Here is an 18,204-nt window from a genome sequence, read left to right as displayed (position 1 = left end):
CCCACATTCATAGGGCCGTTCCCTGGTGTGGGTCTTCTGGTGGGAGATCAGGTTAGAGTTCTGGCTAAAGCTCATCCCACATTCCTTACTCTCGTTAGGCCTCTCCCCAGTGTGAATCTGCTGGTGCTAGAGGAGACTGGAGTTTGTCTGAAACCTCTTCTGACACTGGGGACACTCGTAGGGCCTCTCCCCAGTGTGGATGCGTTGGTGGGTGATGAGGGCGGAGCTGCAGCTGAAGCCCTTCACACACTCCCCACACTTGTAGGGCCATTCCCCAGTGTGGGTCATCTGGTGGCTGATCAGGGTGCTGCTGTGCCTGAAGCTCTTCCCACACTCTGAGCACTTGTGGGGATTCTCCCCATCATGAAGCTGCTCATGGACCACCAGCTCTGAGCTCTGGCTGAAGCTCTGTCCACCTTCCTGGCTCAGGGTGGGTCTTTCCTCCTCAGAGCACACTGGGCTGGGTTTGCAGCCCCTACTCCTGTGGAATCTCTGACGCATTTCCTCCCAGTTGCAATTCTGCACCGTGGCCCTGCTCAAAACGGCCTCTTCCACAAGGTTCTGCCGTGGGGATGTGTCCTTCTTGGTCTCCATCCTCAGCTCCTTCTCTGGGGGAGGAATGACAAGGAGAGGATGGGATTTGCCTCCGTGCCAGAGGGAAGGGGAAGGAGATCCCCCCAGTGCATCCCCAGAAGGACGGCGTTGGCAGCAGGGTTGTCCTGCGCCAGGGGCCGTGCTGGGCTGGGAGATGGAGCAGGAGAGAGGGGGAAAGGGGCACTCACTTCCTCCTCACCTGCCTGGGTGTCCTGGGGCATCTTCCTCTTCCTTGCAGTCTCTCCCTCCATCTGGCTAAATTTTAGGAAAGGGAAATTTTGTTTTGGGAGGAAAACAAGAAATGAGCACACTAAATTTTGTACCGGATTGAAGGCAAACCAGGGGGAGAGTCTAAGTCAGAATTCCAGTTCAAAAACAAAATTAGGATCAAGGCAATGATACAGAAACACTGCCTTAAACTGACAGAGTCAGAATATAACCTGACACCCTGTTGGTCAGGGTGGTGGCTGCAGTCCCATTAAATGGTGGCTGCAGTCCTGTTGGAGTGATGAACATGATTCTGTCCAAGAAGTGATGCTGTAGAAGGGTCTGGTCTTCCTCTGAAGGTCCAGTGGTGGTTCTGGAGCTCTTGTCCTCTGGGAACCCAGTAGGCAAGCTGCTGCAAGCCTCAGCTTATATCCAGGTAGGAATTCTTGGATCCTCCCCCTGGGCGGAGCATCCCACAATGGGATGATCGAATTTTATCAGTCCTGCAGTGACACTCAATGGCCCATTCACAGAAGATATCTCCCCTGGAGGGCATTATCAGGTGTGAGTCATGGAAGAGATAAAGAACACTGCCCCACCTGCTTATAGCAGTTGATGAACATGGGGATTGAAAACATGCATTTGGTTACATCTTGCATTGCAACCTGAAACAGCGGGGTAATCCTGCTCAGGGAGTGAACACCACCCATCTTACCCAAACTGGCTCAGGTGTAAAACCCCCACCCCAGGAAGGCCACAAACACATGGGACAATGTCACACACTTGCCCTGCCCCAGGTGAGGTCTCTGTCCCTGTCACTCTCTTTCAAAGGCTGGAGGCTTTGCCAAATGTTTGAATAATTTTTCTCTTTGTCCCTGTCACCTTTGTGACAGCTACACAGAGCTTCCCCTTCCTTTTCATAATCCGTATTGGGCCTAATTTCAACGTTTCTTTCATCAGAATATGCCAGCAGCTGAGCTGGAGCTGTGCAGGACCAATGGAATTTGGATTTGCCACAAAATAGCTTCTATTGTAATTTCATAAAATTTGGGGATTTGTTTGCATTTCCATCACAAGTGACTTGTGGGAAAAGCAAATTCAAGGCATTTTATCTAGGATTAATTTTGATTTCTGACAAGAAACAACATTACTTTGTCCAGTGCCCAGGGTTGATCGAGGAGCCTCTGTGCCTGTCACTCTGGGGTGTGCTTCAGGAGGTTTTACCCTGTCCCAGACCATTCCCTAGGGGTTTTGTCCCAGTCCCTATCACCCCAGGCCATTCCCCAGGGGGTCTCCATCATTCTCACCCCAGGAAATGCCTGGGGGGTCTCCCTCCCTCTCACCCGTGTGCCAGGGGGTGCTCGGGGCAGTCTCTGTCCCTCTCAGCCCAGGGGATGCTCAGGGGTCTCTGTCCCCTCACCCTGGGGAATGCTCGGGGGGTCTCCATCCCTCTGGCCTCAGGCAATGCCTGTGCAGGGCTGGGGACCAGGGGCTCTGTGTCCCTCTCACAGCTGAGGGTGCTCGGGGCTGGGGGGACTCTCTGACCTTCTCACACCTGGGCAGGCCGGGGGGGTCTCTGTCCCTCTCAGCCCTGCTGTGACCCCACCCAAACATCATTGGGGTCAGAGGGACAGAGACACCCCCAAAGCCCCAGAAGGGCTGAACTTGTGGATGGAAAAAGCCCAGCTGCCCTTTTCTTCTGGTGCCTCCTCCTCTCCTCAGCTGAGGATGTCAAACTCCCCAGGAGCCGGAAAATTCCCATTCCCTGTTTCCTTGTAGCTGCAGCCTGGAACATCCACTCAGAGTGAAGAATTTTCTGATAGCTCTGCTGAATGACAATGGCAAGAGGTTTGTGAGAATGGGAAGAAATTGTGTTTTGATAGTAAATGAATTGTGCAAAATTATTTTGTTCTGACATATTCCTTTTCAGTCAGTTCTGGTTTGTTTTCAGAGTGCCACCTTCTCAGCTGATTGTGTTTGTGCCTTCCTTTCTCTCCTACCTTTCTTTGCCTGCTCTGTTTCTCTCTCAGCATCTCCCTTGACCCAGGGCAGCTCCCACCAAAGACCCTGCCCTGATTTAATTCCCAATCCAGGACCGACAACAACCATGGGTGAAGATATGAAGGCTGGCAGTGAAACATCACTGTAGGATCTTGCTCCACTTGGCTTTTGGCTCCTTCTTGAGAGCTTTTCCTTCCAGGGCAGGAACATCTTTTCCTGGCAGGGAACTGGAATTCCAGCCCCTGGGAGTGTGTGCCATGGATCCCAGAGGGGCATTCCCGAGCCTTCCAGGACACAGGGAATGGGGATTTTCCTGCTTCTGGTGAGTTTGACATCCTTGCCAAAAGGAGAGGAGGAGGCACCAGAAGAAAAGGGCAGCTGGGCTTCATCTTTCCACTTGAATTAGGTGGGGGGGAAATCTCTCCTCCTGTCTGTAGCTGCTCCCACAGGGATGTGACAGCTGATATCAGAGCCCCGAGGGTCAAAGTCAGGGCTGCCCTCAGGGAATGCTCACCTCATATTGAGGTGGGAGAGTGGGAGCACCTGGATCTTGGAGCACCCAGCTGCCCCCCCTGTGTGGAGGTGCCTGAGGAGGGCTGGGACAATGCCAGGGACATCCCGCAGTGACATCCCCCCTATCCCACTCTGGGTGAGCTCAGTCCCAAACCTGACCCTGATCCTGGTCTCAATCTCACTCCATGTTTAGACACACTCACAGTTCTGTATTTATTCTCATCCCAGTGCCAAACTTGTTTAGCCCCTGACTCAATCACAACCCCAGCCCTAAAGCCAATCCCATGTCTAGCCTTAACCCCAATCCCAGCTCTAATCCAAATCTCAGCCTCAACTCCAAGCCAAGCCCCAATTCCAGCCCCTTCCTAAATCCTCAGCCCCAAACCAAATCCCAGGTTCTGCCGTTCTGGGGGTTTGGGGGTGTCTCCGTCCCTCCGACCCCGATGATGTTTGGGTGGGGTCACAGCAGGGCTGAGAGGGACAGAGACCCCCCCGGCCTGCCCAGGTGTGAGAAGGTCAGAGAGCCCCCCCAGCCCCGAGCACCCTCAGCGGAGAGAGGGACACAGAGCCCCTGGTCCCCAGCCCTGCACAGGCATTGCCTGAGGCCAGAGGGATGGAGACCCCCCGAGCATCCCCGAGGGTGAGGTGACAGAGACCCCCGGGCATGCCCTGGGCTGAGAGGGACAGAGATGGCCCCGAGCACCCCCAGGCACAGGGTATGAGAGGGAGGGAGACCCCCCAGGCATTCCCTGGGGTGAGAATGATGGAGACCCCCTGGGGAATGGCCTGGGGTGACAGGGACAAGGACACTCCCAGGGCATGGGCTAGGGTGACAGGGACAGGGACAATCGTAAAAAATTCCTCCTGAGCGTCCCCCAGGGCAAGAGGCACAAAGACCCCTTGAGCATCCCCAGGGCACTGGACAAAATAAACTAGGCATAAATCAAACTTAATCCTACATAAAATACTTTGATGAATATTTGATTTTCCCGAGAGTCACATGTGATGGAAATGCAAACAAATCCCAAACAGGAATAAACTGACAATAGAAGAAATTCTCTGGCAATTCCAGGTTTCATTGGTTCCTGCACAGCTCCAGCTCAGCTGCTGTCAGGTTCCAATAAAAGAAAAGTGGAAATTAGGCCCAATACAGATTAATAAAAGGAAGGGGAAACTCTGTGTAGTTGTCACAAAGGTGACAGGGATGAAGAGAATAATGATTCTCACATTTGGCAAAGAACCCAAGCCTGTGAATTCCAGAGTTATTTGGGAATTAGCTACTTGAATTGCGCTTTTTGTTGGACTTTAAGGAGCCTTGTGTTCCTCACCATGGGGTGAATGAACCTTGTCAGTCTCGCTGGTAACATTTGCTCCCTTTTCTCCAGTGATTTTAACAAACTTTTCAAGGAAGGACAACAAAATATTTTCTTTTTCACTGGCCACCTCTAACAGCCATTTTCCTCATCAGTTCTCCCATAAGGTGCTCAGAGGAAGCTGTGTCCAAGTTTCCAAGAGTTCCTCCAGAGAGAACCATAACCTCCTCAGAGGAGGGAACCATGCTCTTGTCAAAGGCACTTGGGGTCAGACAACAGTGCTCTGAACCCACTATGGCAAAATAATGTCACAATCTGCTTAAGAAACTTGTTGGAGAGATTCCTCTGCCCCAATTAAGATACTAACAAGACCAAATCCAAGGTGGATTTTATTGAACAGTAAATGTGAGGTAGAGAGAGAGTTAGAAAGAAAGAGAAAAGGGGGGAGAGTAAGGGAGTTACAAGGGACAGAGGCCTCACCTGGAGCAGGGCCAACTGTGACATTGTCCCCTGTGTGTGTGGCCTTCCCAGGGTGGGGGTTTTACACCTGAGCCAGTTTGGGTAAGGGGGGTGGTGTTCACCCCCTGAGCAGGGATTACCCCACTGTTTCAGGTTGCAATGCAAGATGTAACCAAATGCATGTTTTCAATCCCCATGTTCATCAACTGCTATAAGCAGGTGGGGCAGTGTTCTTTATCTCTTCCATGACTCACCCCTGATAATGCCCTCCAGGGGAGATATTTTCTGTGAATGGGCCATTGAGTGTCACTGCAGGACTGATAAAATTCGATCATCCCATTGTGGGATGCTCCGCCCAGGGGGAGGATCCAAGAATTCCTACCTGGATATAAGCTGAGGCTGGCAACACCAGCAGCACCTTGCCTACTGGATTCCCAGAGGACATGAGCTCCAGAACCACCAGTGGACCTTCAGAGGAAGACCAGATTCTTCTACAGCATCACTTCTTGGACAGAATCACGTTCATCACTCCAACACGACTGCAGCCACCACCCTGACCAACAGGGTGTCAGGTTATATTCTGACTCTGTCAGTTTAAGGCAGTGTTTCTGTATCATTGCCTTGATCCTAATTTTGTTTTTGAACTGGAATTCTGACTTAGACTCTCCCCCTGGTTTGCCTTCAATCCGGTACAAAATTTAGTGTGCTCATTTCTTGTTTTCCTCCCAAAACAAAATTTCCCTTTCCTAAAATTTAGCCAGATGGAGGGAGAGACTGCAAGGAAGAGGAAGATGCCCCAGGACACCCAGGCAGGTGAGGAGGAAGTGAGTGCCCCTTTCCCCCTCTCTCCTGCTCCATCTCCCAGCCCAGCACGGCCCCTGGCGCAGGACAACCCTGCTGCCAATGCCGTCCTTCCAGGGATGTGCTGTGGGGATCTTCTTCCATTTCCCTCTGGCATGGGGGCAAATCCCATCCTCTCCTTGTCCTTCCTCCCCCAGAGAAGGAGCTGAGGATGGAGACCAGGGAGGACAAATCCCCACGGCAGAACCTGGAGGAGGAGGCCGTTTTGAGCAGCTCCATGGCCCAGGAATTCAATGAGGAGGATAATCCCCGGAGATTCCACAGGAGTAGGGGCTGCAAACCCAGCCCAGGGTGCGCTGAGCAGGAAAGACCCACCCTGAGCCATGAAGGTGGACAGAGCTTCAGCCAGAGCTCAGAGCTGGTGGTCCATGAGCAGCTTCATGATGGGGAGAATCCCCACAAGTGCTCAGAGTGTGGGAAGAGCTTCAGGCACAGCAGCACCCTGATCAGCCACCAGATGATCCACACCAGGGAATGGGCCTACGAGTGTGGGGAATGTGGGAAGGGCTTCAGTTACAGGTCCACCCTTGTGACCCACCAACGCATCCACACTGGGGAGAGGCCCTACGAGTGTCCCCAGTGCCAGAAGAGCTTTCGGACCAGCTCCGATCTCCTCAGGCACCAGCTCATTCACACTGGGGAGAGGCCTTTCTGCTGCCCTGAGTGTGGGAAGGGCTTCAAGCGCAAGTCCCACCTCATCATCCACCAGCACATCCACACTGGGGAGAGGCCCTACGAGTGCCCAACATGTGGGAAGAGGTTTCAGACCAGCTCAAATCTCTGTCTCCATGAGCAGATTCACACAGAGGGGAGGCCCTTCCGCTGCCCTGACTGTGGGAAGGGATTCAAGCATAAGTTCACCCTCATCAGGCACCAGCGCATCCACACAGGGAAGAGGCCCTTCGAGTGTCCCCAGTGTGGGAAGAGTTTCACCCAGAGCTCTGACTTGACCAGTCACCAATGGAAGCACTGGTAAGGGACGTTCTGTCAGTGCCCCAACAGCAGAAGAGCTTCATGCCCAGCTCCAGCTTCATCCCTCATTGGAGGACCCATATTGGAAAGAGCCCTGGTGATCCATGTTCCCTGTGATCCATGCTAGGAAGACACCTGTCCCTCTTCCTTCCCCTGCCAATGACATGATGTGGGATGGAAGAACATGAGGGTCTGGCCATGGCCCTGTCATTACATTCACTCCTACCTCAGGTCATTGCCAGGGGCAGGAAAGAGACTCTTTCTCACCCCAGGGAGAAGGGTGTCCTTTGCAGACAGGAGGAAATACATTGCCGTGAAGAGCCAATTGTTGATGTTTTAGTTTTCTCTGCAAATTGTTTTACTTATCCCTTCTGTTATGAATATTGCTTTTGTTCCTGTTTGTTCCTTATCTCATTGCTGTTCCAAATAAATGGTTTTTATCCCAGCTTAGGATCTTTGCCTTTTGTGCTTTCCATGGGAGGTGGGAGGGCAGCGATGGCAGCGCGGTTTTAGCAAGAACAAGAAATTTTGGAATCCCATTCCTGAACCCCGGCCCATGGAAACTGAGCATCCCAGCTGGTCCCAGCCCTGGTGGCCATGGCAACAGCCTTGGAGCGGGTCCCTGGCTGGGGCTGTGGGAACCTCTTCCCTCTGGTGCCCAGGGACAGGAGTGGAGGGAACGGCTGCAGCTGAGTCGGGGCAGGCTCAGGTTGGATGTCAGGAAAATGTTTTTGCTCAGAGGCTGCTGGGGCCCTGCCCAGGCTCCCCAGGGAAGGGTCCCAGCTCCAGGGCTCTTTGAGCTGCAGCAGCGTTTGGACAGCGCTGCCAGGCCCAGGCTGGCATTGTTGGGGTGTCCTGTGCAGGGCCAGCAGTTGGACTGGAGGATCCTGATGGGTCCCTCCCAGCTCAGCCAATTCTGTGGTTCTGGGATCCCATGAGCCTGGGGATGGGGCTGCCAATGGTTGCCATGGCAACAGGCTGTGGCTGCAGGCCTGAGCTGGTGTCCATGGCAACCACCCCTGGCATGGGGTCTCCATGGAGCTGCCAAGGGACTGAGCATAGCAACAGGGGGCTGGGGATAGTTGCCATGGAAACTGACCCTAGCAACAGGAGGCTGGTGATGGTTACCATGGAAACTGACCATAGCAGCAGGGTCCTGCTGATGTTTACCTGCTAAGGATCAGATTTGTCACAGGCTTTCTGAGGTGTTCCATGGGGCCTTTTCAAGAGTCTCCAGGCTGTTCCAGAGCTGGAATATCACAGGTGGAGACAGGGGCTCCATGGAGACCTCCCAGGGCTTTCTGGTGATGGTAAACAGCCCTGTGGTCAGAGGCAGTCACAGCCATGGTGACATCCCAGGGGACCTTGGGCTGCAAAGGCACCGATCTGTCACAGGCACTCACAGGGGCTCCACAGTGACATCCCAGGAGTCCCCAGGCTGCCAAAGGGCCGGAATGTCCCAGACACTCACAGGGGTTCCTGTCATGGGCACAGTGAGAGTTTCAGGAAAAATCTTTATTTCTTTATTGGAAGAACTCCTGCTAAATCATGAGGTGGAGAAATGACACTGAACAGCCACCATGGATCCTCTAACCTATGCAGGGCCCCTAGACTTCTAATATATTTTCAAAGAGAGGAGACTGGGAGTGGCTGGATCCGATCCCAGCCCCAGACTTTGTCAAAGGTGTAAAGGATTGGACAGGTGGAATTGAACCTTTAACCCAATTTGTCCCACAGAATTAATGATGGACTACCCGATAGATTTATATAAATATTCCTCTGATTGATTCTAATAATGATTAGAAGAAAGAACTTAACCACATTCATTTACTGCACAGTTCAGGAGCTATAACAATTATTAGAATATAGCGCTCTAGGAAGCAGTTTTGAAGTCAACAGGGCCTTGCTGGGGTTGTTGGAGCCCATCGCAGGCAGAGCCTCCTGCTCCAGCAGGAACTGCCTTTCCTGTGCCATGAGCAGGGCAGGTCCCGCTGCAGGAAAAGCCCCAGGCCAGCCCCAGCACAGGGAAGGGCTCAGGCACAAGGGCAGAGTGCCGTGCTGGGAGCTGTGCCAGGGAGAGCCTGAGGCACCAAAGGCACCTTGGCAGCAGCAGCAGCTTGCAGGCCATGGCCAGAAGCCTCCCTTGGCAATCCGGCCTGGTGGCCACCACTGCAGAGCTGCTACCTCAGGGCTCATTCCTGGCTGGGCTCTGAAAAGCCACTTCTGCTCCAAGAGCCTGACTGGGAAGCCATTGGCCTCAGCAGCTTGGGGACAAGATATTAATGACAAAACTCTTCATGGCAGCAGAGCCAAGGCAGGGACAGAGCAAAGGGGAGAGCCAGGCCCAGGGGACAGGGCTGCCATGATGATGGCTGTGAGGTCACTGCCTCTGCAGAAGCCTGGCTGCCCTCAGCAGACATTCTAGCCAGAAGCGTTGTGAGGGCTCCCAGTATATCAGAGAACTCACAATAGGAATTCTGTCCTTGGGGATGAGAGGGTTTCATTGGGTCAGGTTGCACAAAGTTCCTGCTCTTGGACAATTCCTGGGACGGGGAATCCACTTCTCTGGAAAATCAGCTGCAGTTTCGAGCCACCCTCTTACTTGTAAAATATTTCCTCCTTCTAAGAGATATAAATCCACCCTCATGCAGTTTAAAGATATTTGCCCTTGTTCTGTCATTGCAAGATTTGGGAGAAAATAACTTTGATCACTATTTTTCCATTTTCTCAGACCTTGGAGAAGACACAAAAATCTCCCAGGATGGGGTTTGGAGGCCTCATCACAAAACTAGCTGGTAGAGTGTGATGGCTCTGGGCTCAGTGGTGTGCAGACTGAGGGTAGAATAGGAGTAGCCTGGGAGGGATGGAAGGGTGGTTTCAGAGAGGCTGGAGCTTTTTTTTCATAGTGGGAATGAGCCTAAAGAAGACATATTAGCACCAAGGGCAGCTGGGGAGGCCCAGAGTGCACACCAGGAGAAAGGAATTTCCCTGCCAGGGCAGGGCTGCGGTGCAGCATGTCCTCCAGCAGGAGCCTGGAGCAGCCCAGGATTTGTGTGGGCAGGCAGAGGAAGGCAGGAGGCAGAGCTGTCAGCAAAGGAAGGGCCCAGCCAGGTGGGGCAGCCGGGGAATGCCGACGGCCTGCAGGGACAGAGGCGCAGGGCAGGGACACCGTGGGACAGCCTGGGCTGCACAGGGCACAGGGATGGGCAGCAGCTGCAAGACAGCCCCGACAGAGCCAGCTTGGGCAGCACTTTGGCCATGGCTGCTGGCCCTGGGCCTGAGGCCACGAGGGGACAAGTGACCCTTGCAGGGCTGGGGCCTCATTGCCTCCTTGTCCCTGCTCAGCAGCCTGGCAGGGGCCGCCCCATGCTCCTGCCCTTGTCATTGCACATCCCCACATGCCAGTGCCCATCCCGGGAAGAGCCCTGAGTAAGGAGGGAGGGACAGGATCTGCCCGGCCAGGGGCTGGGGCTCAGGCCTTGGCCCTTTGCATTCCTGAAACACATCCAGGTTTTGCTCAGCATCAGGGACACTTTTGCCTTGCTTGTCCCCAGCTGCCATCACTTCATCCAATGTTCTGTTCTGACTGGAAGCTGGCGACACTTTCTCAGTTGTGTCCCTGACAGAAATTTCTTCAAATACAAGAAACTTCAGGGTTTCAATAGAACTGAGTTCTTGAGGATTTTGTGACATCAGCGAGGGGGTGGTGACATCACAGAGCTGGCTGTGCCATCACAGATTAGGGTGTGAGGCCATAGAGCAGATCCTGTCAACATAGAGGGTGGCTCTGTGGCATCAGAGAGTGGGTTGTGACATCACCTGGTGGCTATGGAATATCTTAGAGCTGGCTGTGATATCACAGAACAGATTGTGACATCACATGGACAGTGTGACATCACAAAGATAGCTGTGTGACATCACAGGTGTAGTGTGATATCACAGATATGATTATGTGATATCACAGGGCCTATGTAACATCACAGAGGGCTGTGTGACATCACAGGGGCAGTGTGATATCACAGGGGCTGTGTGAGGTCACTGGGGAGGTCACTATGCCCTGGGCCCCCTCACAGTCCCCTCCAGAGCAGTCCAACCCTGCTCGTGTACAGCGGGGTCCCCTGTCCCCCCGGGTTCCCCCGCCCCGCAGCCTCCCCCAGAGGATGTTCCACGAGATTGATCCCAGAACCTGACACGGGGACGGGGGGACGGGGCCCTGGGGGTGGCACAGGGGAACAGGGACCCCCGGCAGCGTCCCCATGTCCCCCAGGGCCAGAGCTTGGGCCAGGGCTCCTTCACCCTGTTACGAACGAGGGCTTGAGAGCGCTGAAAAAATCCCCAGCAAGGGATCAGTAAAAACCAGATTTAATATTAAGGGACAACAGCACAAAGTTCCTTGGCAAGAGTCACTCTGCTCCTGACTGGACACTTCAGGCACACCAAGGAAACAAAGGAACAACAAAACCAAACCAAATCCAGGCAATCAAACCAGAAATTACCCGAGAACTGTCGCTGTGTGTCTGTGTGTGACACAAGGACAGCGAGGGCAAGGATGAAAGGAATACTGCCTGAAAGCCTAACAGACAGAGCTCAAACTTAACAGGACTTAACTTATACATTAACCTTAACTGATACTTTCAACTTCACAATTTAGCAAAAGAGCAGAGTGTAACAGCATTTAATCTAACTCAAACCTATGACTTTGCAATTTAACAGCGGAATAACACTTTACAATATTTTGCGTAACAGATAACTTATATTAAAGGTAACAGCTTAGCAAAAGAACAACTCTTAGCAGAATTTATCTTCACTTAGCCCTTGTGACTTAACCTGACCTACAGGCCTGACTGACTCAGCTATCCAAGGCACTCAAACCCCTCAGAGAGCAGCATTTCTGCCACATTTCCTCAGCACAGGCACTCCTCTGTGCACACAAAGTGTCGGTGCAAGGCACCTGTGAGCAATTCCCCTGAGGGCAGGAAATGCTCACTGTGGATCCTTTGGCATCTCCCCAGCAGGTGAAGGGCTGAGCCTGGTGGAGTGGGGGGATCAGCCCAGGCTCTGTGGTTGTTGGGGATCCCCGAGTGCAGCAAACGGGAGAGTTCCCGGCTGGGAGAGGCCCCACTCAGAGGGAGTGGCTGGCCCAGGAGAGCTCCAAGGGCTCCTTTTGGAGCGCTGTTTGCAGGGCCCCAAGAGAGGGGCTTCAGTCCCAGCAATGGTTCATCCTGGCCACACTTGGCACCAACAGCTTTCTTTGGCAGGGTGAGAACAGGGATGTTGTGCGACTGAGGGAACAGAAACAGTTCCCAGAGCTGCTCCTACAGAAAGCAGGAGCTGGTTGGGCAGCAGCAGTGCCTGGAGTGTTTGTGATGAGCTGCAGAGGAGCTGAGCCCAGGGGCTGTTGGCCAAGGCCAAGGCCCAAGGAGCATTTCTCAGCTGGCAGGGCAGCCTTAGAAGGGGAGGGGGGAATGCAGCAGCACAGGGCCATGGAACCAAGGGACCATTGTGACACTATGGGGCCCTGTGAGACCAAGGGAACATTGTGACACTGTGGGGCCTCATGGAACCATGGAGACCATGGTGACATTGCTGGGCCCCATAGAACCAAGGGAACAGTACTGACACTGTGGGGCCTAATGGAACCATGGAGACCACGGTGACATTGCTGGGCCCCATAGAACCAAGGGAACAGTACTGACACTGTGTGACTCCATTGAATGTAGTGGTCATTGTGACACTGAGAGACCCCATCAAACCAAGGATCCATTGGCACACTGTGAGGTCTCATGGAACCAAGGGGCCATTGTGACACTGTGGGGCACCATGGCACTGAGGGCTTCATTGTGATACTGAGGGGACTCATGGGATCTTGTGATGCTATGAGGTACCATGGAATAAGCAAAGCATTGTGACACTGTGAGGCCTCATGGAACTAGAGAGACCATTGTGACCATGGGGATACCTACAGAACCAAGAGGAACATTGTGATACTGTGGGTCCTCATGAAACCAAGAGGCCTTTGTGACACTGCAGGGCTGCATGGAACCAAAGGTCCATTGTGACATTTCAGGGCTCATGGAACAGAGGAATCACATGACATTATGGGGCCTGGGGAGCCACGGAGACCATTGTGACACTTCAGGGCCTTATCAAATGTAGGGGCCACTGTGACACTGCTGGACCCCATACACCCAAGGGTCCATTGTGACACTGCAGGTCTTCTCAAGGGACCATTGTGGGACCATTGTGACACTGCTGGACCCCATGGAATCAAGGCACTGTTGTGACACTGTTAGGCCCCATAGGTCTGGCTGGTTTGGCCTCCTTTTGACTTCCTGACTGACCCAACTGACCTTGGCATGTTGGGGGTCTCTTCTTATTAGCTGCTGAAACACTGGGGCTCCATGCTTTCCTTCTTTTGGAAAAGAACTGTCCTTCTTAGCCAGGTGCCCATGGCCAGAATTGGGATTTCCACCTCCAACATTGCCTGTTGTGAAAGACTGGAGGAGATTTTTGGCTGGAAAAATTTTGTGTGTTGGGAAGGAAGGGGCAGGTCCAGCCTTGCACTGCCCTGTAACCCCAGCCCTGCCCTGCCCTGGAATCCCAATCCCCCCAGAGCCTCTATCCCAGCCCAGCAGTGTCTGCCAGTCCCTGGCACAGCACAGGCAATGCTCCACAGCCACCTTTGCAGCCCCAGCCCAGCTCCTGAGGGACCAAATGAGCCCAAGTCCCACCTGAGGGAAGGGCCCAGGAAGACCAAGAGGTATTGAAGGCTGACAACAAGGCAAGCACACATCTTGACCCTCCCTCCTCTGGGAATTTCCATCTGAGCACTGCTGGAATCCAGGAGTTGGTAGTTCTGTGTGTTTGTTTGTGTGTATGCTTCTCTGTATCTTTTTTGTCTGTCTCTCTTTGTGTGTCTACTTCTCGTATATATGTCCTCTTCCAAATTTTGAGTGACTTAAAATTGAACAGGCTTAGAGCTTATGAAGTTGAATAGCACAAGGTAATGCTTTGAGTTGTGTTTTTTGTTGATTTAATGTCATATTAAACATTTGCAAAAGTTTCTCTGATTTTCTAAAGTTGACAATAAAGGTTGTTTTGCTCTTTTGAACTTTTTAGAGTCTCTTGTTGCTATTTCTTCAGCACATAAAACTCAGAGGACACAAACAATTGAGTTTCCTTTTAAATGTCTCCTTGAGAGAGTTGTTTGGGGGATGGGAGTCAGGGCTTGTCTGTCCTGCTTGGCACAGTCCAGGCAGGGCTTTCCCAGCCACATTCCACACTCCATTTCCCAGCTGGAGCCGCTGCTGCCTCTGAGTTGTGCTGCCCCAGCCCCAGGGACGCTCTCCTTGTCTGCCCATTCCCCCACGGTCTCTGGGCAGGGATGGCCTCAGTGGGGGCTGCTGACATCCTCAGCACCTTGGAGGCTGCTGCTGAATTTCACTGCTCCAGAGGCTTGTTCAGCCTTCAGCTCTTCAGTTCAGGAATTCAGTGTCCCAGGACTCATTAACATTGAGAACACCTCAACAAGCCAAGCCTTTGGGAACAATTTGATTTCAGTTTCCAAATAATTTGTAGTTAAGTAAATCTCAGTAGTGTATTCAAAGTGAACACATGATATTTAAAAAGACAGTGAGAAAATACTTTTTAGGTCCTGGTAATTTTGTTTTGCTGTTAATTCATTGATGTGTGCAATCTCCAATTGACACTGAATCCAAGTACCTCCTCATGCAGTTGGAATAGATATGAAAATCAAGACCCTTCATGGCTGACAATCAATCAGACTCTGTCCCTACCCCCACCCCACCATTTCCCCCATCCAAGCCCTGGCACTAAGAGCAGCCTTGTGCAAATCTGAGCTCCCTCCAGCCCAGGCTGCACCTGCAGCTTTCAGCTCCTTGGCTCCAACTCCCACCTGCTTTCCTTGGAGAAGGAGCTGCCCAAGACACAGAGGGATGTTCATTTATTGTCAGCCAACAAAGCCAAGGGAAGGCACAGCTCCATCAAATGCAAAAGTCATTCCTCTGCTTGATATTAAATCCACTTTCCATAGCAGACAGTCTCAGAGCAATGGAAAACAACTTCTGTGCCCAGCACAGATCCCAAGTTCCCCCCAAACCCTCCCTGCCCTGATTCTGCCCAGATTTGCTCTTTGCACACACGAGTCACAGGCTGAAGTCAGGAGCTCCCTCCATGCCCAGTGGGAGGAAAAGAGAGAAAGGGGATGAAGAGCTCTCCTGTGCAGAGCCAAAGTCCAAGCGCCCCTGCAGTGGGAACAACTACTCATCAGGTTTGTGTCCTTTGGGTTCAGGGACTGGTGACACTCAGAGGCATAGAAACATTTCTTGCCTACAAACACAACAGGAATATTTGAAGAGTTTAATAACCATCACAGCTCTTCCCTCAGTTTCCTGTCGTGTCCCAGCAGCATTTCACATGTCCACCATCCCGAAGGGATTTCTATACAGAAACAGTTCAAGACAAAGACATAAATAAAGGTAATTCTGAGATAGATATAACCAGAACGACATATTTAATTCATATTTATTTGAACTTCTTAAAGATTTGGCCACTCCTTGAGATTCAAAGCATGAAACCAGTCAGCTGAGAGGCACTTGAATGGCCAGAGAGCATATGGAAGAAGAAATGTGAGAGCAGCAGGAAGGACATGGATCCAGCTTGTCTAGTGAAGAGATGTAGTCAAACATGGCTATTTCAACAGGAGAGGAAGAAATACAGAATGGAAAAGGGAGATTAAATAGTAGAATGAGTATTGGTTATACAAGTAGAGTGGGAACCACCGTTTCTGGTGGGAAAATATTGCTATTTCTTAAAAGCACTCAAATGACCCACATAATAAAGATTCGCTTGTATATTATCAGATAAACACGTATTAAAACCTGTGCCCCCATCCAGGCTGACATCAGTTGTGTGCCCATGAACAGGCAGTTCCACTTGTGCCCTGAGGTGCCCAGCTGGGATTGGATCTCTCCAAGAGCACCTGAGGGAGAGCAGAGCACCCTGAGAGCTGCAGGTCCCTGACAGACCCGCAGGGCTCCTGTCCCATCAACATCTGCTCTGCTTCAGTCTGAAACAGGGCCCAGCATGGTGCTGGGATCATCAGAGAGCTGAGGTATGTTCTGGAATTCAATGCCCTCCCCATTCCACAGCAGCCCTGCATTTCCCTCCTGCAGCCTTGGTCTCCAGCACAGCCATGGAGGCTCTTTGGGCTCTGGACTATTCCTGCAGCCCCCAAGGGCAGCTGAGCTCTGCCTTTGGCACAGTCAGGCCTGGCCAGTTCAGGTGATGCTCAGCAATTGCTTGTGTGTGCCTGGCCTTGCTGTCAGCCCCGGCAGCGGCTGAGTGGCCCCTTTGTGGCCCTGTGCTGGCCCAGCCATGGTGGCCCAGCCCCTGTGCAGGCCCAGCCCAGGCCAGGAGCATTGCGGCTGGGAACGGCCCATGTGCTGTGGTGCCCACAGCAGCCTTGGGGCTCTGTGCCCCATGGCCTCCCTGCTGGGCAGCCTCTGCCAGCTCCTGCAGAGCCCCTGGCACCTGTGGGGCTGCACAGACAGCCCTGCCCCGGGCTCTGCCGACCTCTGGGCTAGCAGAGAGGCAGCCAGGGCTGGCCATGGCTGGGAACAGGCCCTGAGCCCTGCAGGAGGATGGAGCTGGGCCACAGCCAAACTCAGCCCAGGCCAAAGCTGGGCTCAGCAGCCAGGGCTGCCAAGGGCTGGGCACAGAGGCTGGCACTGACAAATGTCCTGGGCCCTCTCCCTGCTCTGTCCATGCCACCCAGGGCTCAGAACAACCTTCTCTATGGGCCACTTGCCTGTTTGCAATGCCTTGCACAGGCGCTGGCCCTGCCCCACAAGGCCTGGCCTGAGTCCTGCCCCTGCACGCTCAGCCAGGCTGAGATGGACACTGATGGTTTCTGGGCCAGGCTCTCTGAGCCCGGCCCAGCTCCCTGCAAGCTCTGCCAGCTGCCCTGAGCTCTGGGCAGCGCCAAGGGCCTCTCCCCAGCCCAGCCCATCCCATGTGGCCCCACAGCTCTGCTCAGGCCAGGCTGCTCTGGGCGCTGGCCCCACGGCCTCAGCCCCTGGCAAGGGCACAGCAGCAACTGCAGCTGCCACAGGACTCAGCCCCAGCCATGGGGGAAGCTGCTTGGCCAAGGCCAAAGGAGGCACCCTGGCTGCCCTGCTCCTTTCTGCCTGAGGTGCTGAGAGCTCTGAAGCCCCTGCTGCCATCCCATCTGCCCAGGGCAGCACAAGAGCCATGGCCTTGGGGCCCTCAAGAGCTGCTCCTGCTCCAGGCCCAGGGCCCATGCCAAAGCTGGGGCAGCCACAAAGCTGTGCCCATTTCTGTCCATTGCTGCTCGGATGGGGATGGATCCTCAGACACTTGGAGGTTGCTGATGCACTTTATTACTCCAGATGTCTCTTCTTTCTTCAGCTGTTTCGTTCAGGAATTCAATGGAAAAGGCTCAGAAACAATAGTTCAAAACAATCAAACAAGAAAAGCCAATGGGAATAATTGAAGCTTCAAATTCTTCTGTCATTAATTAGACAAATTTCAAAAGTATATTCAAAGTGAATCTGCTATATTAAAAAAAAAAATAAAAGCAGAGGAAATTGTTTTGACAGTTATTCTTTCCTGTTCATAGACTGCTATCAGCAATGTCCAGCTGATAGTGACCCCCAGTACTTTCTAATGCAGTCTGAACAGATATGAAGATAAAGACCTTTTATGGCTGACAATCAATAATACTTTGTCCCCACTCCCTTCCTATCATTTCCCTCATCCAACCCCTAGCCCTCCTATGGATCAGGAATGGTGTGGCCAGCAGGACCAGAGCAGTGATTCTTCCCCTGTGCTCAGCACTGGTTGGGCAGCACCTCAAGTGCTGTGTCCAGTTCTGGGCCCTCAATTTAGGAAGTACATGGAGGGGCTGGAGCATGTCCAGAGAGAGCCAACAAGGCTGGTGAGGGGTCTGGAGCACAAGTGATGTGAGGAGCAGCTGAGGGAGCTGGAGTTGTTTATCCTGGAGAAGAGGAGGCTCAGGGGAGACCTCATCGCTCTATACAACCCCCAGACAGGAGGGTGCAGCCAGGTGGGGGTCAGACTCTTTTCCCAGGGAACAGTGACAGGACAAGAGAACACAGCCTTCAGCTGCATGAGGGGATGTTTAGGCTGGACATTAGGAAATATTCTCTTCACAAAGAGTAATTGGGCACTGGAATGGGCTGTCCAGAGAGATGTGTGAGTCACTGTCCCTGGAAGTGTTTAA

At 52.9% G+C, this 18,204-nt stretch overlaps 1 protein-coding gene across 1 annotated transcript in view; it reads left to right on the top strand.

Annotated features, from left to right (window-relative positions):
* Nucleotides 1-5,990: 5,990 nt before the first annotated feature.
* LOC134433877 (zinc finger protein OZF-like) overlaps nt 5,991-18,204 on the top strand; it is a gene marked incomplete at its 3' end in the record, with an annotated part of 163,448 nt that continues 151,234 nt past the window's right edge. Inside the window, exons 1-2 of the mRNA XM_063182578.1 lie at nt 5,991-6,014; nt 6,436-6,865. Coding sequence (XP_063038648.1) covers nt 5,991-6,014; nt 6,436-6,865 — 454 coding nt within the window. The remainder of the gene's footprint in view (nt 6,015-6,435; nt 6,866-18,204) is intronic.

Source organism: Melospiza melodia, unplaced genomic scaffold, assembly GCF_035770615.1.
Source record: "Melospiza melodia melodia isolate bMelMel2 unplaced genomic scaffold, bMelMel2.pri scaffold_28, whole genome shotgun sequence".
Taxonomy (NCBI): domain Eukaryota; kingdom Metazoa; phylum Chordata; class Aves; order Passeriformes; family Passerellidae; genus Melospiza; species Melospiza melodia.
This window is presented reverse-complemented; position numbering and strand designations above follow the sequence as displayed.